The sequence below is a fragment of the Colletotrichum truncatum genome (assembly GCF_014235925.2).
Source record: "Colletotrichum truncatum strain CMES1059 chromosome Unknown Contig_0001, whole genome shotgun sequence".
Classification (NCBI taxonomy): Eukaryota; Fungi; Ascomycota; class Sordariomycetes; order Glomerellales; family Glomerellaceae; genus Colletotrichum; species Colletotrichum truncatum.
Genome location: NW_027222398.1, coordinates 213,233 through 239,946, shown reverse-complemented (window position 1 = coordinate 239,946; position 26,714 = coordinate 213,233). Strand labels below are relative to the sequence as shown.

Sequence of the window (26,714 nt, the reverse complement as noted above, 5' to 3'; positions counted from 1 at the left end):
GATAGGGTCAATAGGCAGAGCGCAGCACCAGAGGGCGACTTAGTGGGGGAAGTCGTTAGCCTCGACCCACGCCAAGTATGATAGTTGACGACCATCACGATATTTCGGATGAGATGGGACGGAAAGACAAATTAAGCCAATGCACAATGCCATGGTGGCAGACAAAGATGGTTCGGAGTCGGGGTGCTCGGGAGTGTCCAGCCAGCCCCACACGGCGGATATCCGGCCGAAGCTTGGAGGCTTGGCCTCGAAAAAGCCGTGCATCCATATCCACTGTATCCCAATGGTGGTGAGGTCGTGCGTCATCACTGGCGGTCTCCCCAATCAAACCAAGAGACAGTCACCGAAATGGCTCAGAGGTTTGGGACTTTTTTCTGTCCCTTTCCTTTGGGACTGGTTGCTGCCGCTCGCTTGCTGACATGCGGTGGTAGTGGAGGTGGATGGTTACGTTCAATAGCATGGCTGAGGGTCTTGGGGCGGATCGAAGAAGGAATGAGAAATGGGTCGCTTGCTGCTGGGCGGGAGGCCTCGTGGAATGCTTGGCTTAGTTAACTTGGAGGGGTCTTATTGTCTTGATACATGTGTTTGATGATGTACAACAACGAGTGGAGGCGAAGCAGGCGACGACAGAGGGAACAAAACAGTAGCAAGCCTGTTGGAGGTCATTGTGACGGTACTGGCGCTGAATTGGACGAGTGGTATTGAAGGAACAAGGCCGATCCTGCTTGATTCGATGGGCGGTCAATTTGGATGGCTTGTTTCATTTTACTACCCATCAGCACCAGCCCGCCCACCCATCTCATCGTATTGGCTCTCGCGTGGAGCCTCAGTTGGATTGGACGATTTCAGCTGAGCTGAGGTGGTTGAAGGATTGGTCTGGCTCTGGAAATGGCATTGAGCAATCAGCCGGTGATGAAGGTATTTCTACTCCGGAACGACGCTACTAGGATAGGGCGAAGCTTGGATCGCCGGGGCGTCCATTACGGCCCGTGCCCCAGCTTTGGTTACCAGCGAAGCTGCAATTTTTAGTGCACTCATAAACTGACTGTCGCCCTCTATGCTACCTTGCGTAGTAGTAGATGCAGTGGTAGGTAGGTACCAATAGGTACTGGACCTGCTGGCCTGATTACCTCAGCTCTTGTATCCCCGCGGCCCCATCCTATGTACCTGAAGTCCCTGGTAGAACCAGGCTGAGTATTGGTTCACTGCAACGCCACGATTGGTCACACTCTGGCTTTCTGCCTCGGGCAGCAAGCGGATGGCCGTAATGTAAAGCTGTCCGCCCCGGGCGGCGAGCTCACAAAGCTGGGCAAGGATGGAAGGGTGTTTTGATGACGAGGCCCGCTTGTGCCAAGATGAATGCGGTTAGCAGGGCTGGTGTCGCATCTGTGCCTCAGTGGTTGAACTGGGCCCTAATAAACCAGAACATGAGGTGAGGTTCAGGCACGAGCCGCGTCTCTCGACCCTCGCTGGCAATTGTCCGCATGAAGATCGACCAAGACTCTTGGGCGAAGGCTTGGAACCACCTGGGAATCCTTGGCGGGGGTGAGAGCCTCTGATGGATGCATCGCATCGCAATCCAAGAACATGGGCGGGTTTGGTGCAGGGTGACGGAGTGAGCCAGCAGGCTGTTTGTCCCAATGCTGGATGGACCCTACCTCGTACGGTATCGCTCCCCTTGTTCAGATATACGGATAGGGCAGAGGCGGATGCACGGCAAGCAGATGGGGAAATCGTCTGTGGGATAAATATGTTGTGCGGCGCTGCAGGTGCAGTTGCAGCCGACGAGGGGCCGGGGGACTGGATTCGTGGAGATGGAGGGGAGAAGAGGGGGGCCAGCCCACGCCATATCTTTCTAGCGCGAGGAACTAACGCCGTAAGTAGGGAGAATACGTAGAAAGGCCGGAAAAATGGCGGGATTTTTCGTCGAGTGAGGTGGCCGTTACGGAGAGACGGATGATGGAATATGATGTACTCATTTGGACAAAGCACCCAAATCCATCTACTACGGAGATACGGACTGTAAATCGCAGCCGGTTGTAAGGGGGCGGCAGGGGCAAGGGGGGAAGCTGAAGAAGAAGGAAACAACAAACAGATTCCCACAATCAAGTGAATGAGTTGAGACGGGCATGTTCTGGATCATGACTGTCCGGCCACATTGACAGGACACAAGGGAGAATGGGGTGACGGTGGTTAATGGGGTGGAGAGAATTAGGGGGGGGGAATGGAAGGCCAAATGAATGAATATAGCCTGGAACCAGGTTTCGGGGCATGTGAAGAACAGGCGAAGATGAGGGAAGTTAAACTGGACAGGGTCTGTGACATTCGAACATGGGCATGGCCTCTGACCTGTCAAGAGGTGTGGACCATGAACCATTGGAAACCCATCGAGATTCGGATGGCATTGACACGGAGTTCGGGGGGTTGGACGTGGTTGAAGAAATTCCATGTCGGGACTACAGGGCGACACCATTCTTCCCATGGGGGATACCGGACCGACTAACTCGACTAAGGAGGTCTTTTGAGGATGCACGATAACATGCCCAACGTTGGGCCACTAATATGTTACCAACCAACTGAGGGAACGGGCACGCGACCGAGAGGCGGGACAGGGAAGGATAACGAACATGAGGGAATAGGAAAAGGGAAAGGAAAAGGAAAAGGAGGGGGAAGAGGAAGCGAAGGACAGAACGGGGCACAACGGGGCAGACGAGGGGGCAAGACAGGGTGTAGCATCTAATTAAGGACACGGTTTAATAGGATGGACAAATAAGCAGCTGGTTAATGATCAGGTCAGGCAGGACAGGCAGCGTGAAATGGTCAAAATGCTGGAGATGCTTGGGGTGGGTTAATTTACATAGTGCCCTAGCAGATTCAAAGACTCGCGACGGGTGGCTGTACACGCAGGGGAAACAATAATGATAATTAGATGAACACCTACAAACGCACACAATAGAGAGCGAGGGGGACTGGTGGGAGATGTAATGCAGTTGGGAAACAGGCACAACACACAACAAAATTCAAAACGGCTTGCGACCAAAACTGCATGCATCCACGTCTGCGTCTGTACGCCGTGGGGGCCGAGCTGGTGTTTTTGCGGGCGGATGTATATGTGTACGTCTAAACGGAGTAGACATGTGTGTATGTTTGTACCGGCCCTGTCGTTGTTGCGCGTATATACACCCGTCCAATCGTTTTAGCTTGTGTTGGCATGTAGATGGATAGTAAGGGGAGACAATTGTTCCGCTTTCTCGGGCGATATCAAGACAAAAATACTTCCGTCCGCAAACGCGTCTAACATGTACATGCACTAGTCTTTCTGTGCCAGAAATTGCTGGTAAGATACTTGCAATGACGCAAACCATAATCGCACTTGAAGTCCACCCCATGCTGCGTCTAAACAGTTTGCTGAGGGAAAAAAGCTAGCCCATCGTCCAATGGACTCGCACAGGGGGCGGATTAAAAAAAAGAAAGTGACGAGAGAATGGTAGATAAAGATGTCAGAGACACCTTGATGTTATAAGGTACCTTGAGTCAACCTCGGTCCCCTCCGTTCGTGTCATCTCTTCTTTTCTTCCCCTTTCCCCTTGAACTCTGTTCTTAAGCCTTTTGGAGCCAGCGAACCAGAAAAAGGCAGAGCGAAGAAAGTGAGTGAGAGCGAGAGTGAGAGTGAGAGACAGGGCAAGAAGGCATGCTCAGGGTGCTTCAGACTTGAGCGGTTTGCGTCTTGGCATCCGTTCTTTCCTACTATTCTCCTTACCTGGACCTCCCTGGCAGCTGCCTGGTTGTCCCTTCTCCCGCGGTTTCTGGTTTCTGTTTCCAGCTGTTTCCAGCTTTCCCCTCGGGCTTCAGCTTCAGCTTCAGCTCCAGCTGCCTTCCCTGCTCCCGCTGCTCCCAAACTCGGTAAACCCACTACACAGCACCACTCCCCCAGGCAGCGCCTACCGCAAGTGGCTACTGTTGGGGATTGCAATCCGAAGCACCCGCGCGCAACCGTGACACTAACGGTGACGGGGGACCCAACCGGCAAGACCATACGCATCTGGGACGAATAAGCCCGAATACACGAGACTAGACGGTACCTCGGCCCACGCCAATGTTTGCTCTATACCGCAGGTACTCCCGTGGTTGGAACACTTAGCTGCCCGGCCTGCCTTCAGTATTTTGCACGCATCAGATACACCCGTTTACCAAACCCACGGCCGCCAGTGGAGGAGAAAAAACAAAGAGGTAAGTTCTCAGAAAGTGTCCCTAGCTGTCCTTGTCTACCTCTATTACCCGTAGCTCCAAAATTTCCCTTTATTTTGCGCTGCGTGTTATGTCGAGGCGGTCTGCGACATCATCTCTTACAGTGTATCCCAATTTCTCTTTACCCTCTCTCCCCTTCTCTCTTCCCTCCCTCTCCCTCCCCGACCTCGTCTAGGGTGTGTGTGCATGTGTGTGTGTATGTCTTTCATACCTCTTCTTGTTCGAGCATTATTTCTCTTTGGACTGCTCCTTCATTCCAACCGCACATGAAGGTGGTGTCAAGTTGAGGTGCATCCAAGCCACATAATTAATCCGTACACCTGTTCGCCTCCTGCTCTCGACCCTCTAATAATACGGGCATCACCTCAAGGGGCTTGGGACCTCTGCCACTACCTCCTGAGGCCCCGTTCCTTAAATTCTTCTCCTTTTTGCTGCGGAATATATTGACACACTGCTTTGGACCCGACATTGACTCTCCAGCTTTCAGAAACGTCAGTGGTTAAGCCTTCAAGATCCAGCACTCATCCCGCCGTCCTCGTGCCCAACCTGAGTCGAACCTTCAGACGCCGTGCTGCTCGACATCTCAGGCCCTCAAGACATCTGACAGTCATTGTTACGACTGGCTCTTGTTTCCCCCCTTGTTCGTCGACCGTCATCAATTTGCTCGAGATACCCACGGGGCGCGCACTTTGCACGACCAATTGAGTTTGGATAGCTTTTTTTTTTTTTGTCGCCAAGGACAACTTCACGATAGACAGAATCACAGCCGCGGATATATCCCCTGATCAGCAACCAACACTCATTGAGTGCTACGGGAAACCCTGTCTTGCAGCTAGTCAGCGACCCGTCTGCGCTGCACAGGACACGTCCCTCGCTTCGATTGCAGCCCGCGCCTGTTTGCTTGTGCTTTGCTGCACACCACCACACCATCCTTCGGCAACACCCAGCTGCCTTGGCTACGTTAAGGGGGCATTCGGGCAGACAGACGGACAGAAAGGTCCAGGCCTGGTAGGAGGATAAGGCTTGTCGGGTCATGACAATTGGATCGTCGCTGGAGCCAAATACGTAAGGTACCGCTAGTACCTGACGCGACCTTGGGCATTTCAGCGCTCCGCATTGTATCTCCTACGTCACCCCGCCCGCCCCCAGCTGGCCACCCTGCCTGTGAGTGGTGTCTGGCACGTCGCCATCACACGTCGTGCGCTGCGCCCTCAAACGCTGTGCTTGGCTGCCGTAACTCTTTTTAGGGGCCACTCCCCGACCTGTCGTCCACCATGGTCCGCATCATCCCTGGACGATTAAAGTCCAGCTCTTCTCTCCGCAAAAGCCGAAGCACCAGCCCATCTCGCAACAACAGCAACGCCAGCACCACCAGTAACGGCAACGGCAAGATGGGAGAACTGAGCCCCAAAGACAATGGCTTGACCTTGAAGGTCGTCATTATGAAGGTATTGACTGCTCCGCTGCCCCTCTGCCCTCTCTTGCACTCCCGCTGCAACCCCCTTACGATACTCGGTAGTGACCGAATGCTAACCCTTGATCGAATTTCAGGCCCGTAATCTTGCTGCAAAAGACAGGAGCGGCACATCAGACCCGGTATGATCTTTCCCAGTACCCCTCTTCGCCCAGTCCTTATCAATTTTCTAATATGGCCACTTGCAGTTTCTCGTTGTTACCCTCGGCGACGCAAAAGTCACGACGCACGAAGTCCCCAAGACGCTGAACCCAGAGTGGAACGTCATTGAAGAATTGCCCGTCAACTCAACCCAGTGCCTCCTCCTCGATGTAATATGCTGGGATAAGGACCGCTTTGGCAAGGATTACCTGGGCGAGTTCGATCTCGCCCTCGAGGAGATCTTCGCCGACGAGCAGAATGAGCAGCCCCCAAAATGGTACCCTCTCAAGAGCAAGAGACCTGGCAAGAAGACGAGCGTGGTTTCTGGTGAGGTCATGCTGCAATTCACTCTGTTCGACCAGTCCAACACTGCCGCCACCCGCGAAGAAATATTTGAGAAGTTCTACGCTCTTGTCAGCCAGGTGCCCGCGGGCTCCCGACAAATTACTCCCACCATGACACCCTTAATCCAGCCGATTAAGAATCTACGCGTTCGTAGCGGAAACACACCATCGCCGCCGGCGTCACAAACCGTGACCGACCCCGACCAAGACGACGACGACGATGACGACCTCGATATCGACGACGATACCCCCGAGGACGAGGACCCAAGCAAGCCAGAGGTTGCCGAAAAGCGCAAACGTCGTCTTAGAATCAAAGGCCTGAAGAAGAAGAGGAGAGAGAACGCATACGAGTTTAATAACAGTGGAAGTGATGTTGTCGGTATTATTTATCTTGAAGTCTTGAACATCACCGACCTCCCTCCCGAGCCCAATTCTACCCGAACCACCTTCGACATGGATCCATTTGTAGTCGCCTCTCTCGGCAAGAAGACATACCGGACGAAGCGAGTGCGACACAACCTTAACCCCGTCTTCAACGAGAAGATGATTTTCCAGGTCCAGGGACACGAACAGACATACTCGTTCAGTTTCACAGTCATGGACCACGACAAGTACTCGGGAAATGATTTCATTGCCGACTGCAGCCTTGCTGTGAGGGAGCTTATCGACAAGGCCCCGAAGGCCAACCCCGAAACCGGCTTGTACGAGCTCCCTGAGCCTCACGAATTCGTTCCACCCCAGCAGCGTCGCTTCAAGAAGCTTGGGATGTCGCGTACATCATCGACTCAGAGTCTTAGCAAGGTGGTGCGACCTTCTCTGTCCAAGAACCCGAGCAGCGCGTCCGCTGCAACGGGCACACAATCCGGAACAGCAACTCCTGCAGCTGTCCCTCAGACCGGGGCTTTGAACCCCGAGTTTTTGTCCCCCGAGCAAGCACTTGCTGGAGCTGGAGCTCAGACTGCCGAGGTGGAGGCCGACGAAACCGACTTCAGCGACTTCAGCATCCCATTGAAGATGAAGGATGCCAAGAAGTGGGAAGACAAGCACAACCCAGTCCTGTACCTACGCGCTAAATACGTGCCTTACCCTGCTCTCCGCCAGCAATTTTGGAGATCCATGCTCAAGCAGTATGATACTGATGAGAGTGGTCGCATCAGCAAGATCGAGCTAACCACTATGCTTGACACCCTTGGATCAACATTACACGAGTCTACCATTGACAGCTTCTTCAAACGGTTCCCTCACAGAGAAGAAGGCGATGACGTTGAGGATCTCACAATGGATGAGGCTGTTATCTGTCTGGAGGATCAACTAGAGGCCAAGAGCAAGCCGCATGCTACTGTAACAGAGAAGGTGAAGGGCATGCTGCCAGATGCCGATAAGGTCAAGAACCTGCTCTCGGCCCCCGGGGCTAGAGCTAATGCTCAAAGTGGTCTGTCGACGGAAACATCAAGCACCTCTGACGGAACCTTGAACGTGCCAGAGCTGAACTCTCCTGGCGAGGAAGGTGACTTGCTCGACCGCGATGATCTGGCCGAGGATCGCTCCGGCGAGGAACATGTTGTTGAGATCAGGGAGTGCCCTATTTGCCACCAGCCACGCTTGAACAAGCGCAAGGACGCCGACATTATCACTCACATTGCTACATGTGCCAGTCAGGACTGGAGGCAGGTCAACAACCTAGTTATGGGCGGCTTTGTCACAGCAAGTCAGGCACAGCGTAAGTGGTACTCGAAGGTCATCACCAAGATCTCCTACGGCGGTTACAAGCTGGGAGCCAACTCGGCCAACATCCTGGTCCAGGACCGTATAACCGGTCAGATCAATGAGGAGAAGATGAGCGTCTACGTGAGGCTTGGCATCCGTCTCCTCTACAAAGGACTCAAGTCTAGTAACATGGAAACCAAGCGGAGTAAGTGGCATGCTAACATACTGTTTTCATGATGGTTTGCTGATGCGTTTTTACAGTTCGCAAGATGCTCAAGAGTATGAGTATCAAGCAGGGCAAGAAATTTGACGACCCGGCCTCCAAGGCTGAGATTCCCAAGTTCATCGAGTTCCATCGCCTCGATATGTCCGAGGTGCTTCTGCCGCTCGAGGAGTTCAAGAATTTCAACGAGTTTTTCTATCGAGCTCTGAAGCCGGATGCTCGCCCTTGTTCCGCGCCCGACCGTCCGGGTATTGTCGTCTCCCCTGCCGACTGCCGCAGCGTTGTCTTCAACAGCGTCAGTCAGGCCACCAATGTCTGGATCAAGGGCCGCGAGTTTTCGATTAAGCGTCTTCTCGGCGACGCCTATCCCGATGATGTGAAGCGCTTCGAGAACGGTGCCCTCGGTATCTTCCGCCTGGCTCCGCAGGACTACCACCGCTTCCACATTCCCGTGGACGGTATAATGGACAAGCCCAAGACGATCGCCGGAGAGTACTACACGGTGAACCCGATGGCCATTCGTTCGGCACTTGACGTATACGGAGAAAACGTTAGAGTGCTCTGCCCGATTGACAGCCCTGTGCATGGCCGTGTCATGGTCATTTGCGTCGGTGCCATGATGGTCGGCAGCACGGTCATCACCCGCAAGGAGGGTGAACAGGTGAAGCGGGCTGAAGAGCTTGGCTACTTCAAGTTCGGCGGCAGCACCATTGTGTTGCTGTTCGAGCCTGGCAAGATGAGATTTGACGACGACTTGGTGGACAACTCTAACGGCGCTCTTGAGACTTTGGTGAGTTGATCAAGGCAGACGTATGCCGAGTTAACGGCATTGCTAACAAACTCTGGCAGGTTCGCGCAGGCATGTCTATCGGGCATTCGCCCGACGAGCCGCAGTGGACGCCGGACATGCGTAAGGACGAGAAGGATGTGACCGAGGCGGAGAAGAAGGACGCCAAGCGACGTATCGGCGGTAGTCTTGCAGGAGAGGAATCGTCAAGCGGCGACGACACTCCTGGAACCGACCTCAACACCCATGCTGCATCGGCCATGTAGCACATCTGTGTACATCGTGCGCGGGAGCGCCTCGAGCGTCTTGGGCATCCTGGTACCGTTACCGAAGTGGCATAACTCTTGAGGACAGGACAGGATAGACGGATACGGGTAGAAAACAAAACGCTGTTGGGGCGGTCTTGGTGGTTTCTCACCCTTCGCATTGCCAGCGTGGGGTTGTTTTTCTTCTTTTCATCTTTATGACGACGGTGGCTCTCAACAGACACGCACAACATATACAACTACAGATACAACAGAAGCATAGCGACAATAGGGATGATAGCCTAGGGATTAAGAAGTGGGAGTTTGCATTGCGGAACCGGGGGGTGAAGTATAAGAGCACAGAAAACAGGATGGAGTGAGAGATAGAGTAAAACGGTGCGGGGAGGGCCTTGCTTGACGAGGTGGGGGATCAGCAATGTCGCTCGCTTGGAATGAATGACAGCAACATGTCAGTTTTCTGATAAGTGATTCTGAATTCTTTGTTGTGTCGGTGACATGTCATTGCTTCATCCAATATATTGCATCCAAGCCGTTCGAAGAGGGAGGGCGTCTGCAGTGCGTCTGCGGTGCGGCTCCGGATGGGCTAATTTCTGGTTCTGTTTAGGGAAGAGGATGCGAAATGCACCATTACTATTTTTTGGAGTGGCGGATGCGAAAAGCAGCATGCCTGGCATTTGTGAATACTTCAGATCCTTGGTATATAATCACCGCGGGTTATTAACCAGCATTGCGCGGGTAGGGAGCATCTTCAGGGTCTCAATTGTAAGGTGTCTTTTGTTTTTTTCTTTCCTCAGGGGAATCTTCACTTGCGTCGTCCTTATTCTACCCTTCATCAGCTGGCGGATGTTTAGTGGTGTTGATGCTGGTGGTGGTGTTGTAGATCCGCAATAGGGGGGGCTAGCATGAAGAGACTAGTTCAAGTTTGATCACCCAAATCTATTCTTGGGGGCGCGTCTGCCTGGTCGCGTGGTTTGAAGATTGAGAGCGCGCGAAGGTGGTGTCGAGGTGTTTGGGAAGATGCCGGCTTTTGATGGTCTTCGCATGGCGGGCTGCCGTGAGCCGGCATGGGGATGCTGGCGTGAGGAATTTGCTTGACTTTGAACATGACTGATGGAGGGGGAGGGGGAGGGGGGGTTTGGGAGCTTTGGTTGGCGGGGGAGAGCTACGTGAGGGAAGAGCCTGGGTTGGTGAAGTGAGGGGATGATGAGTGTGGTGGTGTAAATGCAAATGCGAATATGAGATGAATCGTTACAATTTTCATCTTTCATCTGGTTTTTGTTCTTTTTTTTAACTTCTTATTTTTTGTCTACCTGAAGAATTCGAGTGGGTGGCCTACTTGAAAAGCTTCTTGGGGAGTTGCATGGAAAACTTCTGCCGTACACCCTTTTTTCCTTCTTTCTTCCTTTTCTTTTCTAGTAATGTGTTCAGGGGGTTTAATGGATTTGTTCTCAGCCAAGCTGGGATGAACCCTTCCGTCCGCCAGCCATCGACCACCGGGATCGCATTCGGAACCCGGACACGGAGACGGCGGGTGGGGGTGGGGGGGAAGCTGTGGATGAGATGAGTCTTGCTGCCAGCCGGGAGATTTTCGTACTTGTGTGGCTGGTTTTCTTTTCATGACGGAGCATCCGTACGCAGTACGCCGTTACTAACCAGCTATACTTCCTACGGACCATGCTGAGACCCCGGTTATGAGGTGGAGTGGAGATGGGAGAGATCATTCAGAGCTCCCCATCGTGAGAAGGTGTGGGGGGCAGTTGGTCGTTGATGTCTGGTGTTCGCTCGGCTCCTCTTCAGAACTTGACGATCTTGCGTCACAGGGTGGGGCCGATGAATCTGTTAACCTAAGACATAGGAGGAGATCTAGTATACTATGTAAAGAGAGAGGGAAAACAGGAGGGCTGAAGGGGGGTTAGCATCACTCCCATCCATCCTCATGGGTGCTGCGTCCTTGTTTGACCCATGTTCGGGTCCTGGTTGGGCACTGGCTGAGTCGAGAAGAGTCGGTGACGGACGTATGGGGTAACTTGGCACGTGTGGGGTCCATTCTCTCTCCCTTCCTATGCTCGGTGCTTCACTTTCAGTCACAGGTCACCGGCTATAGACGGGACGATGTTTTTGCAGGCACGAAGGGGATGAGGGTGATGCGAAATGTTTATTCCAAAGCTTTGTTTGATTGCACATGAAAAAAATAATAATTTCGTTTGGGTATCCTAATCGTAGAGCGCCCTTTTGCTAGTATGCTATAGAGAAAACATGCGAAAGGGTTGGAGACAACGACTCTGTAGCTCTGCATATCCCTCAAAACCATTTCAACCCTTGCCAATGATATAATAGAGGGGGCATCCAGCGGCGTCCCCTGCGTTTGGTAGTAAGTGAAGTGGATTTGATGTGATGCCCGACCCTGATTGCGTGATGGAGCCTTTCCTTCGCTCCATTTCCACCCCCAATCAACTCACTTGTCCAAAGCCGGGCTGATCCTCATGTTGTGTGGCCCGATTTGCGCCGTAACTCCAGTAACTTATAGACGAACCCCGGATTTCTGTTGTGTATGCGTGCGTGCTTGTTTGTGTAATGCAGCTTCCTTGCTGACCCTGTTTGGAACAACGCGGGATGTGACCGAGGCGGCTTATGGCGGCTCCTGCGGGAGAGGAGAAGCTCGTGTGCGGCAGTTATTTGGCGGGAGGATGAATCCTCCGCCTTTTATCCGATCTGATACGTGACGTCGTTTAATGCGTGCTGGCTGTTTCGCAGTCCGTTCCAGTGATTGGGCTTGTGTGTGGTTGGTAAAACCTGGCCCTCATGGCGTCCATCTGCGTTGGTTGATGTATACGTGGTGTAGTGAACATTGAGCTCCATATGACGGAGCTCTATTGCCTGAGCAGAGACCTCAGTGCTTATCTACTTGGGGCCGCGCCACGAGGAGCCCGAGATGGATCGCGACATTGGCACGCCGGCGTCGCTGCGGTCGCTGTCCATGGAACGCTTCTCTGGGGATGGGCTGCGGGGGAAGTAGGACGTCATGTTGGGAGCCTGGATGCCAGGAGAGGGCAGATCAGAGGGAGAACGGCGGGTTTCGCGCCATGAAGCGTAGATCTGCTTGCACAGGTGTGCGGACATGGTGTAGGTGGGCGACATTTTGAATATCGGTTGTGAGCGAGGCTGTAGATTCTCTGTTAAAGCGGTGATGAAAGCTTCCCAAAATTGGAGAGAAGTTGGGTTGCGTGGTCTGGTATAAGTATAAGAGGTGGGTGAGGCTGAGCTTAGGGAATAGAGGTAGGTTAGCCTGGTAGTGGGGTATCCCGACACGCGTCTTTGGCGGCAGTTAGGAGAAACTTGCTGATGGGCCTTATGAAGCTTGGGATATTATTAGAATCCTTGAAGATAGAATGGAAATCAGGACGATGGGAGTCAAGTTACGAGGGGGGCAGACGGGCTGGTTATATTTGGGGGGAAAGAATCCAGGCACAGCTACGAATCGCCCAGGGGTCCTTTTCCCCCCTTCCAGGCCCCGGGCTGGATCTACAGATACATTGGTACAAGGCGAGCTGCACAGCTGTCAAATCGACCCAAATAAACGGACCGGGGTGGGATAAAACATGCGAAAATGGCGTCAAAAGGGTTAGAAAACGGACGAGGTGCGGCATGGGGAGATTGGGCAAGCGTGCGTGTGTGACTCGTTCGTCCAGCCAACTGTGCAGCCTGTGAGCAACCACGCCGACCGGCTGGCCTCACCTCCGTCCCCATCATTCATCTCCACCATCGGGAGGAGGCACGCCACAAGTCAGATTCGCCAATGAGAAGCTTCAGAGATCAGAACTGATGGCACATGGCCAATAGAAGGCAACCTAAAGTAAGCAGTTGGTAGTAGGAAGGTGGGAGGGAAAACGTGCGATTTGGGCTATGTGGCTGTGCTGAATCGCACCACGCTCACCCTCCCATAGTGGTCCGGAAGGGCCTGGCTGGGCTGACACTCTGATCAAAGGGGGCCAGATTGATCAATTTTTGGCGCGAGCACCTCCACTCCTGAAGGCACTGTAGACGTGACACAGTGTTTTGTGCCCCAATCTAGATTGACAGGAGCTGGCTTTTGGCTTTCTGGTTGGCCGCCAGTTCGTTTCTAGCGGGGTTTGAGAGGAGCTTCGCATTGGGATCCGGATGGAATGTTTGTTAGCTGTTCAGAGGCGGCAACACTGTCCTACCTCACCAGATTGAGTCTCCCGTGAACTGCCCATATCGGCCTTTTCCTCTTGCAAACTTTCTTCTCAGCCTCTTGCCAGCAGGAATGAGCGCAACATGGGAGCCCAGGACCGCCTACGATACCATGTCTCAAAGTGGTCACACAGACGAAGGAGAGAAGGGTGACCTGTTTGAGAGATACGTCGATACGTCACTGCTTGCGTGCTTGGGATAGGCAATGAGGGAACCTGAGCTGTGGAGGGGCACACCAGCCACAACGGACGATCGACAGGGCCTTGTCGGATATCCAGGCAGCTTGCCAGGGTCGGAATCAAAGACCTGCCAAAATGTTCATCCAAATCCCTTTTAGGCAGGACCCGCTTCGGGTCGGAGTCATTCCCGAGCCTGATCCGACTTCCAGTCCCGATGGACCCCTCACTAGGGAAGCTGCGAACATTGCCAGGCGTGGGAGTAGCTCTGCATGTACGCAGTATGCTTCTGCTGCACATAAGCCCCGAGGGAGCCAGTGACACCTTTCGGATAACCTGGGAGGTCAGAATCGCCGTGGAGCTCCACGTTCCGAGCCGTGGGGAACCGATGATGCTGGTGGTACTGACGATCGCCCGATGAGATGAATTCTTCTCTTTGCTTTTTCTTCTTTCAAGTGATACCCAATGCAGTTCCGCCGGTTGAGACTGCCGAAGCTCACCTCCTTCCTTCATACCTATTCAAGGCAGGGGGCTTATTGACTCTGCAAGACGTACGGTAGAATGCGTTAGCTGTCCCGCCTGCCTATCCGTATGTATGTCTCTCGGGTCTCGGCTCTCGTGTACGGGGTACCGCGTGACTAGGCTGTCTGGGGTATGAAAATATGGTTGCTTTGGTGGAGGTGGTGGGTTTCCGTTGTTCTGGATGGAGTGTTCTAGACATGTTTCCCAAGGCTGAGAAATGCTGACTAGGTGTTCGGGAAGTTAGTTGTCAGACACACACAAGAGCTGACAGTTGCTACGTATTCGTACAATTATCGAGTCCCAGGTAGAAGAGCAATGAGGCAATATCAGCATTATCTGACTAACTTTCCAAAATTGCCGGGCTGACAAATGACAAGGGACCAAAGTCGAGGCGCTGAGTCAACCAGTTGGCAAGGAGGAACCTCTTTATCAATGGTTGCCTGGCAGAGAGGCTAGAAGAGAGTAACACTGTCGATGCCTAATTGTGTAAAGAGAATGCTTTGATCCGCAGCTTTCTTCCTCTTTCCGCCGATGAGATTCCACCCCTTCTGTTTGAGAGGAATTGTTCTGCCCCCACCAAGCAACCTTACTGGACAATGAGTATGCCATATCTTGGCACCAGCGTCAGTATGGTGTAGTGATTAATGCGATACTCTCTCGCGAGTGGGAGGCTACGGACAGGCCCTATTTCGATTCTCGGCTTCGGAACTTGTCCTTTTTTGCCTTCTGTGAGAATTTGAATGATGCCGAAAAGATATGCTACCCGAACCGATTGGCAGTGCCTAACTGAGCGCGTGTTAGTGGTAGGGAATGATTCTGGTCGACTTCACTAATTTTTTGTTTTATTTTATTTTTTCTTCTTATTCGTGCTGATAGGTCCATTTCTGTATTTATTTGCGTTTATAATGTTCGAGGGCTAGTGCAGTAACACTTGTTGATATTCCTACTGGCACAAAAAGCAGTCCATCCGTATTCGTGGAGCCCACAAAGACCGCCAATGGCTAGGCCACCTTATAGCAGAGCATGTTATTCCAGATGCGCCAAAGTGGTCAGCGGCTGGGTCTGAAAGCTGTCGACTATCCTATGACAGGGCATGGCTTAACTGAGCACGCGGGTCACTATTGGTGGTTCCGTTGTTTCAAAAGCTCACGCTAGTATTAAAGGCTTAGGTGGATGGTCACGGCACGCGAAGGCAAACCTTCCCTTGGCAAGTGTCCTTTGGCCATCAATCCTCAGGAGCGTATGCAACGGTGAGGCGCCGACCTATCTGACAAAGCTTACCGGTATGTCTCGGCAGCCACGTATCGCCTCTTAAGCAGCTGAACATGAGAGCGAGGACTCGCCAATGTTTTGCGAGCGCATTCGTTGACTGGATTGACGGGCATCTGGCGGTGGGGTGTCGAACACGCCAATGTTCCATCAAAAGGGGGCCTAAAAAGACAGAGTTTTTTTCTACCTGCCTCTAAAAAGCCCTCGAGTCAACGAAGTTGTGGATAATGACAGCGGCGGCGGAGTGCGAGGAAATTTGAGGACGCAACGGGAAGCAGCTCGTCTCTATGCCATTACGACATTGTACGCGTGAGTCCGCGGGCTGCTAGATTGGCGTTCGTGACCTTCTCTAATTGAACTGGAGCAACTGGAGCTCTCGAGGGGTTTAGCTCCGATCTGTCCAAGACGGAGGGTGATCATTTTAACAAGTTTAATGACTGTGTCCGCTCACGACTCAATGCGTCCGGTGAGGCTGTGGGCGGCCGGCCGAAAAGGGAGGGGAAAGCACACACTTCCGACCGGCTAGGCTGAATGAGTCCGGCGTCAATTAAATATATATGCCCTACATATGGTTCGGCGGGCATTTTGTCTAACTTTCAAACCTTCTCACCCCTGTAGGAAATCATGAAACAGGCAAACCCCGATCTGCTGGGATCGCGATGCCGGCGCATGAATGTGTGAGTGGTGCTTGTTCGCCCTCAAATCCCCGGTTCGAGGGGCAAAATACCTGAACAGGGCGGGGGCGAGGGGGATGAGCAGTAGGGATGACTGACTTAATTAGGTGGACGCTGGTAGGGGCTTCCAGCTTTCGTCTTTGTCTCTGCATGAACGACCGAGGCCATCGTCCGGTGCCAAGAGGGGCGTCATCATGCTGAGAGGGGCGGGAAAGGAGGCTTGATTCTGAGGGAGACGAGGGGAGGCCATCCTCGTCCCTTGTGTTGGTTCGGACTGTTTGATCGTCGTTCAGTCTTCAGAAGTCGGTTGGGCTTAGAAGAACACGCGCTACATGTGCCTACATAGGCAGCAGGGGCCACCAAGCGGACGTATAGATGTCACAAACAAAAAATAGAAAGGAAGCTGATCGCCGATGAAGTGTAGCAGATGTCTGCCTTTGAAGGCGCAAGTCATCCTTCGATTCGACTTCTAAAGAGGGAAATGTATAATGGCATGGTCACCTCTCATTGGCTGTAGCTGTCCCTGGGCTAGCCAACCCAAAGCAATTCGCACTGGAAAGTGGATTCAGGTGCTTTAACCCCCTGCAAACCCCTGGAACACTTCTCAAGAGGTTGCAGAAGTGCGTCCCATCCAGTTCTTACCACATTCCATGGACGCCAATCCACCTATTCCCAAGGGCATGCCGGTACTTGAGAATATCGGTTGCAAGTCGTCCAAAATCTCGTCCGTCTGAAACTGTAGGAATAGTGCTGGCGTCAAGCCAACCCACAGTCTCTAGCCCATACGCCAGTACCATGGTAGCTCCCGGATCGCCGCTCTGCCAGGCAGTCTACCTCCTCTGCTTGTCCTACGATTGATTGCGTCCTTCGACTCCCCGGAAAAGAAGCGTCCAAGCGTAGCGCCAGTGAATTGTCATTGACGTGACAGAAGTATCTACGACCGATGTTCGGATTTCGTTCTTCATGCGTTGGGTCAAATGGCAGCATCACGGCGAGGTAAAGCATGGTCGGACAAGTCAAAGATCTCTATGCCTCGTTCAATCTATCCCTCTGTCTCTAACTTCGTAGTACGGCCCGTCCATCTTGGCCACCCAATTAAATAATATTTGACTTATCCTTAACTCGGACAACTGTCAAGAAGTCACCAAAGCTCAGCCACCCCTTTCTTCCTGCACGGTTAACGATCGGGCACCGGCCTCTTGTCATCCAATCCAACTAAGTGGAAAAGTAGCGCCTGGCTGAATCGTTCACCACGCAGGATGTCATCTCATCTTGCGTCTCCAAGCGTCTGCCGCCAACATCCTTGGTTCCTCGTCATCTCCCGAACGTTGTCACCCCAATCCTCGGGCATTGTCGCATCACCCTTCTCACTTCTCTGGCCCATTCGATTCAAGCGGCGGTCATCCTCGCTGGCGCTGCGGTTCACCACCTCCAAGGGACCCTCTTCCACCTGGCTCAAGCGTGCGAGTCTCGAATTCTCGACGGACAAGGCCCCTCCCCTGCTTCTGATCTGCCATGGGCTTTAGCCCAACAGACGGGGCTACCATCTCCACCTGCAGCGTGCCCTTGTTAGGGCCGCCTCTCCCGCCCAGGAACGCGGTTGCAAAAGGTCGGACGGTTGAGCTCTCGGACGTATACAAGACGACCAAAAATCCTGGCGCTCTGCCGTGGTTGCCTCTTCCCCTTCTTTCCCGCCTCCTTCACCAAACGTGTCAGCTGCACGTCACTCTAAAACTCTATTCTGTTTTATCTATTTTTCTAGACGAGACGAAGGCCTGCAAGTGCCTACACTCTTTTGGTCTTGCTTCGTCGCCTTGTATTGAACTGATCGACCTGAGGGGCCACCCTTCGTATCCATACTGCCTTATCACCACTTCAATTTTTTCTTCATAATTCCTTCATGTCTTGTTGCCGCGCAAACTTATCTGCGCTGCTGTCCTCCACGAGGCCATGGAGGTTGTAATTCCACCAAGAGCTCATGGGCCACCCTATAGATATACATATGATGAGAATGGCGAGGTTGAAAAAATAGAAAGGTATAGTCACCCGGCCGCTTACCCTTAGACCTTATAGGTGGACTTACACGTGGCGTAGGGTGCGTGAGGAAAACAGGAGAGCCAGCGAACAAGAACAGAGACAAAGCACAGTCAGCAGACAAACGGTACAATGGCCTTTTCTTCGTCACCAGAGTTCTGCTTCCGACGTGGCCTCATCGAGGCCGTTCACTGGCTTCACGGGAAGCTTCCCCTCGACTTTTCCCACGGAGAGAGAGCCGCCGAGGAGGGCGACATGGGCGCCGGGCAAGCGCAATTCCACAACCACCATACTCGAAAATATCGTTCCAGACTACATTGTCAACTACATCAGAGGAGAGACGCCCGAGACCATGGCAAGGAAGAGGGAAGAGAAAAAGAGACAAACGGAAGGCGGCGAGCTCGAGTCACAAGTGCCCGAAGAATATGCAGAGGAGGTATTTTACCACGAAGCGACCACACACAGCATGTCAACAGCCTCAATGAGCGAGGACTTGGAGCGAATCGTGCCGCGGCGCCGGGAGAGGCACAGCGGACAAAGTTCTTTTAGCAGGATGAAATCAGGATGGAGGGCTGGCATCGCACTGAATATCGTCATCGGGTTTGTCATCCTCATTGTCGCCATCGTTTGTCTGGTTCTTGCACTGGTGGTGGTCGGCATGATCAGAGGCGAGAGCAAGCTTTTCGGAGGCTCTTGTTCCAAGTCAGAGGATATCAAGATCGGGCTCTTTGTAGCCATAAACGTCATTACCATCATCCTCCTCGCCACCGCCAATTACGTCTTTCAGGTTCTGAGTAGTCCGACACGCATCGAGATCGAGATGGCACACGATGCGCACCGCTGGGTCGATATTGGAGTTCCTTCGTTGAGGAACTTGCGCTTTGTTTCTAACCCTAGGGTTGTTCTGACGGTCATCATTATGTTGGCGGCCGTCAGCACCCAGGTAATGTTCGTTGACACATCTCCCATCTCGGTCCAGGACCCTACTGACCTTATCGGTAGATATAATGCCGTAATCTTTACAACACAGCCTGCCTTCGCTCACGAAGTCGCCTTCGTTACCGAAAACTTCCTCTCCTCTGGCCAGTTTAGCAACGCGTCCGCAACCAACGCCGGTGGGCTTCCCAGGATTGAGATCCTAAACCTTCAGGACCAGGCTTCTCGTGGGCAACTGACGAACCTCACCACCACCGACTGTTTGGAGAAGTTTAGTGGCATGTTTCAGTCTGACTTCAGCGCAGTTGTGCTGGTTACTGATAGCCCCTCGACCAGCAACTCTCTCGTTCAGACTGCCGCGTCAGGATCTTCACTCGCGCAATTCGTTGACCCAGCAAACCCCTCTGTCATCAAGGTCGGCGATTCAACAGTGCAGTACTGCCTGGTTCGTTCCGAGTTGCCCGAGTCGTGCTCCGTGGTTCTCAACGGCTCCCTTCTCGGCGTCATTGCCATTCTCAATCTCGTCTCAGTCTCGGCGATTGGTGCCGTCTATTTTTTCACGGGGTTCGAGCCTCTCGTCACCCTTGGCGACGCCCTCGCATCTTTCATCACTCAGCCAGATCATAGCACCAAGGGCTCCTGCCTGCTCGATAAGAAAGACGTTAAACAAGGCCGATGGGGGTACAGTGAAGCCAAGTACTGGATCTCTAAGGACCACTTCTGGTTCCAGACCCCCAGCTTGTCTCTCTGGGCAGTCTGGTTCCTCACTTGGGCCGTGCCAGCTGGTCTCGCAGCCGCGGCGCTCGGTGTACCTCTCAGCAAAGATCCTTCTGCCAGCCTCAGTCCCTTTGGCCGCTCCCCAGACCAAGAGTTGTTTATCCTCCCCAGCGGAGGTGCCCGCGCAGGCTTCGCCCTCATCGCCGCCCTCCCCCATCTTCTTCTCGCGGCTCTCTACCTGTCTACCAACGCTCTCCTATCCACCTACTTCGTCTCCCACGAGATGAGCCAGTTCGCGTTGCCAGGCCTCACCCTGCCTCTGCGTGTCAGCTCTGGTCGGCCCATGGGCGCGCAGACGACAAGCCTATACCTGACCCTCCCACGCCCGTACTCCTGGCTTCTCCTCGCTCTTTTCACCGCTGCGGGCTTCGCGCTCAGCCAAGCCGTTGTTGTCGTTTCCGTGGACATGCTTCCCGCAGCCAAAGGCGTACGCTTCCCCGCGCCACTCAACGGCGTTGGCTTCAGCGGTGTAGGCCTCCTGGCCTTTCTGGCTCTCCTCATTCTGATCGCGGGTCTGGTCCTTGGCCTTGGTCTCCGCCGCGCGGATCCTACGCCCACACGTGTCGACGGCGTGCCGGCCGGGAACCCGCTTGTCTTGAAGGGCGGGAGCTGCTCCGCTGTCATCAGCGCACGGTGCCATCGGTCACCGGACGACATCAGCGCTGCCTTCCGCGAGGTTGCTTGGGGTGTTCTCCACGAGGGCACCGGAACCAATTTCGGACACGCAGCATTTTCAAGCCTGCCCGTTACCGTGCTCAACCCCATCAAGAGCTACGCTTAGATGTGCATGCTCGTTTTGATCGGGTATTACCTCTCCTCTTGCTCTTTCTCTGTTCGATATTTTTACACATCTTCTTTTTACATACCATGCATCATTATTGTATCTTGTTTTATATTCGGTTGTACATATACTGGCTAGCCTCTGGGGGGAACCCAGTCCTAGTGGACGGCTATTTCTTAGACCTACGAAAGGAAACTTAGGGGAATCGTGGTGTGTTGGGATCGGTTGGTGAAAAGTACAAAGTCTGGATGCATTTAATGGTGTTAATGGGGGCGGAACGGGTCGGCTCTCAACGCATGAACGGAACGGCGATAACCACTTGGAGTGAAGATTAGTGGTTGGGATCGGAAATAGAGATGGGAATGTTTTTTTGTTTCTTGGAAAAGGGAAAGGAAGGTGGGATGGTTTTTTATCACATTAGTTTATACCCTAGTGTTTTTGGTTTGGGAAACGGGATGACATGAAGACAGAAGTCGTACAGACGCCCCTCGACGGGGTGATGGATCACGTTGCAAAAAATATAGATTCTTGCTCGCATCAAAACATACTTTGCCGTCGCGTTTCTTGACTTTCGTGTTCTTGTCACGACGTCGTCCGGCATCCGGTGGCAACCACCACTCCCTGCCAGATGAGCTAATCGCAGCCAGACGCCGTACACTTAGAGAGGCCATCGACGCCCGCCACAGACTGAGTAACAAGCAACCCGGAATACAGATGAATTTCCCAAGGCAGCCGGGATGCACGCAACCTACATACAAAGAGTGTAAGCTGGAAAAAAACGAAAAAGAAAAAGGGGGCCAGCCTGCAACGAAGTCCAGTCGCACAAACCAAGACGTCGAGCATCATAAACCCATCGGCTGGACCATATCGAATCTCAAAACGGACAAAGACCCAAAAAACCCACCTCGGCATCTCAGAAACGTCACGTCGCATCAGCTTAACCTATCCTCTAAAACGCGAAGGCGAGAATATCTCAGATCACCTGTAAGGGCTCCTTACCGTTTACCGTACGTCACCAGAGGGGCGGAACCTGGTGCTCGGACGTTCTCTACTCGGTACAGAAAGCCGGGAGGGAATGCACAGCGGCCCGTCCTGGCTAGTTCTGATGTGAGACCATCGCGGGTTAGATAGATTTCCGAGCTCGCTCCACATACGTACACGACACACATCTGTAATGGGTTATCAGTATCTTCCTCTTGGACTAACCAACAGCCCAAACTTGATCCCGAAACCTAGCATGAAACTGAATAATGGCCAGGTCGCAGGTATCAAGTGTGCACGGCGCATTGTCTGAACATCTTTGGCGCGTCAAAACCGGCGGCCCTCTCGCCCTGACAAGGGCGAAAAACATAGGATGGTTTTCGTTACGGAGTTTACTGCTATACAATACAGGTTTGTTCCAGTAGCGACTGTATCCTTCTTGATTTCAATTCGTTTCGTTTCGTTTCTTCCCTCTGCCTTCGTACAAAACCCCTCTAACGGCGTCGGCGGGAGATTCACCCATCCACCTATCCCTAAATATTTTGGTATTCTAAGGAAAAATGTTGGACTTGTGATTGCCCTCAACGTCTCCCGAGGGAGAAAAAAAGATAGTAAAATAATATTGTGTTCTGCGCAATGAATTCCCTTCTCGCGATACGCCTATGCTTGCTTCTTGCTGTTTCAAAATTCCTCATCCAACAATTCATGTGGAGCATAATTATGTGTACAAAAGGTGGTGGAAACACCGCCGAGAAAGGAGTAAGAAAAAATTTGACGAGTTTTTCGAGCCTATGCTCAATCCTCGACGGCACTCTCGTCGGCCGGCTTGACTCCATTAGACATGCTTGCCTTGACGTTGCCTCTGGCCTTCTCCTGACTTTCGACAAAGCGGTCCCAGTGCATAGGATCGAGTGCTCGGAGCCCTTCACGAACCTGATCGCGATCTTCGTGGAAGACCCGCATAATGCCCTTTTTCTCAACCTTTTCGGTCAGGTCCGGGTCGTCAATCTCCTCAATCATCTGATGGAGCATTGCAGTGTGCTTGGGGTCGAGGCCCACTTCAAGCACACCGCTGAGCAGGCCATAGTACTCGGGCTTAATGATACCGGACCGAATCTTGTGCCCGGCCCTGTGAATTCTGCCTTCCTCCTCAACAAGTGCCTTTGACGTATGTGATAGTGACGAGTTAACACGCGGTATACCTGGACGAACTTGCAGACCCATCTCGTCCTCCGGGTCAGACGGAATGGTGGCATGGTCGGGGTCCTCGTTCGATGACAGCGAGGTCCCGAGTTTGTCAGTTTGGCTAGGAAAGGTGCTTTCCGAGGCTTCGTCAGTTGACACGCGGGTGTCAGGAAACTCATCTTCGAATCGCTTGATGATGTTGGCAAGCGTCGTATCGAGGAACATCAGCTTGCGTAGGTTATGCTCATCCTCCTCCGGGTTGACTCTAGCTTTGGACAGGGCAGGCTGCAGGCGTTGACGAATTTTGCGAGCGCTCGCGAGCAGATGCTTGGACATGTCTTTGGCCTTTCCGGGAGGGAGTTTCGGCCGGGGGCTGGATGGCATTGGGACACCATCTTCAAAGTCCCGAATGAATTCGCCAGATTGCCTCCTAGACTCATCGCCTCTGTTCTTGAGACAGCAAGTAAGCGCCTTAACAACTCCAGTTCCACCAATGACATAATCGTCGTCAGGAGCAGATTCGTTGTCCGATGAGTCGTCTCTGAGCACGTCATGGCCGACGAGGTGTGCAAGCACATCGGGGTACGGGGGAACCGGGCCGCCAGGCTGAGGTCCTTGAGATTCGGCCAAAACCGTTGATATAACAGAGCTGATATCTCCAATAGGAAAGCGCTCCATGTTTCGCAAGCAGTATGCCACCACCTGCTTAGCCAATGCCTTGACAATCTCGCCCGAGTTGTCGCTTGGGACGTCGATGTCGACACACACAATTGTCTTAGACACACGCGTGGCGGCCAGAAAAGATGCATACAGGGCGCAAGCCTCTTCTTGAGCCTCTTCAGTTTTCGCATCCGCAAGCTTGACCAGTTCTGGATTCTCAAGGAAGCTGATATGCGCAAGTAGTTTGGCCTCAGGAAGGATCTCTGCAAGAGCTATCGCTTGTTCCGAAGTCATGGCAACATCGGCCAGATGAACACGTCGCAGGCCTTGCAGTTTAGGAAGATACCTAGATAATGTTAGCCACTGATACTCGAGGCGTTCAACGGATGTCACCCACTTGCGCAAGAGACCAATAGCGCTGGGATCTGACTTGCACAGATCCTGGTTGTGGGAGAGGTCAATAAAACGGAAGTCGTTCAGCTGTGCAAGAGCGGGAAAGATCTTGCATAGTGAGCCTGGCTTCAAGTTGCACTCAGCCAAACTGAGTGCCCACAAGGAGTCCTTTTCTGAAATCGCTTTTGCGACCACATCCATATGATCTCGAAGATCGTTACCACCCAGATCAAGACCCTCACACACGCTCTGAGAGAGATATCTAGCAACATGCTGCAGACCCTTGTCATCAAGGTTATTGTGAGCGAGGCCGAGTCGCTTGACACCGCACTGTATAATGCCATCTATTATCACGCCGAGGTCATCCGGGCTAAGACTTGTCTCTCCCAGGTTGAGCAGCTCTAGCGTAGATCCAGCCAATCTCTCGCCAATGGCCTTGGAAAATAGAGTGGCACAGATGTTCTGAGGTCGTTCGTCGTTAGAGTGGCGCAACAAATGATGACCGTGTCCATTTTGGGCCGGCTGACTTGGACGAGGGAAGGATATAGTGGAAACGTCGAGGACTTTGAGCGTCCGACAAAGGTAGATGAAGAGGAAAATGTGCTTCCAGCCTTCGGGGCCAATCTTGTTATTCTTGAGAACAAGGCGTTCGACGAAACCTCCCTGAATGGTAAGGCCATCTGGCTGGGTGTGCTTTCGCCGTCTTGACTCGGGCTTCTTTGTGGCCAAAAGGCCAGCTAAAATGACCCTTAGACCCTCGTCTGAGAGGCCACAATTCTCCAGAATAACCTCTTTAACTGGAACAACAGCCAGATAGTCCCCAAGAGTAACCAAGTCCGGCAACTGTAACCAGTAACCTGTAAGATCTAGTTTTTGTACAATACCGATGTCAGAGGAGCAGTTCGAGGAATCGCTCAGCTGCTCGGTAATCTTTTTCAAAATCGGCGTTTCTCTCAACTGACAGCAGCGTCGGTATATTCTAACGGGGTTCGTTGTTGGAGAGGCTGTCGTTCTGGGTGATGCGGTAGGTGTACCTTCGCTGGAAGAATCGCTGTCATCCAGGTGGATCTCCATAGGTATTGAGCCGTTGGCCTCCGCCAGCTTTCGTTTCTTCTCTTTCCTCGCTTTTCTTTCCTCTTCGCTCTTCTTCTTCTTCTCCTTCTTCTTGGTGTCCTTTTCCTTGTTGTCTGCCGAGGGATTTGCATTGTCGACGCTGCTCTCTTTCGTCTCCTTGGCCTGCTCTACCCCTTCCTTTTCCGGTTCTTTTGGCAAAGGCTCACCTGTTGTGTGGACAACTCCATCGCGTTCCTTTTGTACCTCGACGCATTTGGGGTTTTTCAGTGCCTCGCCCTCTCCCTTCTCAGTAATTTTTCGGGCTTTTGACTTCTCGAGAGGTTTTTTCGCGGGTACGTCCGTGTCCGCATACTTCGGCATCGGAGCAATCTCGACATCGACGCTGAATGCAACTCGCCGGAGCTTCGCTTGGTGCAAATCGGAGATTTGGCAACGTTCACGATGTTGGTCGACATTCAAAACCTTCCGCTCGACCAGCCCGTGGGTTCCCTTCGCGCCTGGCCCCAAAACTCCCCCCGACGAAGATAACCGGCGAAAGACGCCGAGGAAGCCTGCCTGGCCACGGCCGGGAGGTGCTGGTGTGTAAGGCTGGTCGCCATCATACTTGGCGGCATGTGCGAGCACAGCATTTTTCGCCGGGGTCACTTTGGGAGGTGCGGGACCTGTATCCTTGGGTGGTGTATTTTGAGGCTGCTGGTTCGCCTGGGAGTTGTTGCTGTTCGGGGACGAGGAGAACTTGGACGAAATGTTGGAAAACCAAGAGTTGCGGCGCGAGGGCGGAGTGCCGTTAGGACCGGATTTCTCGTTCGAAGGGCTCCTTCCTATAGGCGGCCTCGACATGGGGATAGGCTTCGCGCCTTCTGTGCTGTTCTTCGTGGTATCTGAAGTGCCATTGGTGGCGCCGTTGCCGTTGCCATTCGTAGCAGGATGGCCGGTGGTCGGAGATGCAGGGGCTGATGTTTCTCGAGGGGCTGACGTCGACGGCCGTCGGACGGTTGAAGGTTTCGGCGCTTTATCTGTGAGTCGCATTATGGATTAGGAGGGAGAACGCTGGATATGATAATAAAACACCAAAGATGCGCAGAAAGGAAGAGGGAAGAGAGAGGGAAATAATGGGCTGTTGACATATCCACCAGACAGCAGAGACCCAGAGATCCGGCGCCTGTCTAGTGGCGAGCGTTCGTGGGCCGGTTTGCTTATCTGGGCCGACTTGGCTGGAAGGACGGGGGGAGTGGTAGGCAGGCTCTGGCGTGGGCGCGCAAGTATGACTGGGCGACTGGGGGCGACCACCAACAGCCCTGGAAAATGAGGTCAGACAGGACATTGTTGCGTACCTTTTGGAGAGCCGCCGTGGGTCATCCAACTAACATCTACTCCATGAACCTGCTCCATATCGTTGTATGTCGCAGGGATGCAGGGAGAAATTATTAGAGATGAGGGAAGTCGAGGGCCGCACGGGGCCAAGAAGACTAAGGTCGTCCAGCTGGAGAGAAAGAGAAGATGTTCGCCAGAGAGTGCAAGATGGTGGTGGTGATTGACTTTTTGGGGCGCAGAGGAGAGGGAGGAATGGAGGAGGTGCGGTACAAGTGCGGTACGGTATGTCAGCCCCAGAGGGGGGGTAGGGCGTCTGAATAATGCTGATTTCTAAAAAAGACGCGGGAGGTGGAGGGTACTTCGTTATTGCTCGTCCCGGCGCTGAGGTCTACTAGTAGTACGGAACAGCTTCCCGGAACGTAGATGCGGGCGGACTGGACGGAAGCAAGTACTCGGCAATGCTGGATGGGATAGGTTTACAGATGCAGGAGTGATGGGCAAACAATGGACAGTGACTTCGGGTTGTATTGGAGACG

General features: G+C 53.0%; 4 protein-coding genes across 4 annotated transcripts; 2 read left to right on the top strand and 2 right to left on the bottom strand.

The window, feature by feature from the left end:
* Positions 1 to 5,522: 5,522 nt before the first annotated feature.
* Positions 5,523 to 9,190, top strand: CTRU02_200057 (phosphatidylserine decarboxylase; the record flags this gene model as incomplete). Its single annotated transcript, XM_070203635.1, has 5 exons — positions 5,523 to 5,717; positions 5,800 to 5,844; positions 5,911 to 8,119; positions 8,176 to 8,927; positions 8,987 to 9,190. 5 exons carry the CDS (start codon positions 5,523 to 5,525, stop codon positions 9,188 to 9,190), a joined length of 3,405 nt encoding a protein of 1,134 aa, XP_070062217.1.
* A 2,901-nt stretch (positions 9,191 to 12,091) lies between these two features.
* Positions 12,092 to 12,328, bottom strand: CTRU02_200056 (ste12 interacting protein; the record flags this gene model as incomplete). The annotated part of the gene is made up of 1 exon (XM_036723173.1): positions 12,092 to 12,328. The coding sequence occupies one exon, from the start codon at positions 12,326 to 12,328 to the stop codon at positions 12,092 to 12,094; it is 237 nt and encodes a 78-aa protein (XP_036584962.1).
* A 5,665-nt stretch (positions 12,329 to 17,993) lies between these two features.
* On the top strand, positions 17,994 to 20,571 carry CTRU02_200054 (uncharacterized protein; the record flags this gene model as incomplete). The annotated part of the gene is made up of 3 exons (XM_036723171.1): positions 17,994 to 18,079; positions 18,138 to 19,025; positions 19,080 to 20,571. The coding sequence occupies 3 exons, from the start codon at positions 17,994 to 17,996 to the stop codon at positions 20,569 to 20,571; spliced, it is 2,466 nt and encodes an 821-aa protein (XP_036584961.1).
* A 1,776-nt stretch (positions 20,572 to 22,347) lies between these two features.
* On the bottom strand, positions 22,348 to 25,893 carry CTRU02_200055 (MAP-like protein 1; the record flags this gene model as incomplete). The annotated part of the gene is made up of 2 exons (XM_036723172.1): positions 22,348 to 23,743; positions 23,795 to 25,893. 2 exons carry the CDS (start codon positions 25,891 to 25,893, stop codon positions 22,348 to 22,350), a joined length of 3,495 nt encoding a protein of 1,164 aa, XP_036584960.1.
* Positions 25,894 to 26,714: the final 821 nt, after the last annotated feature.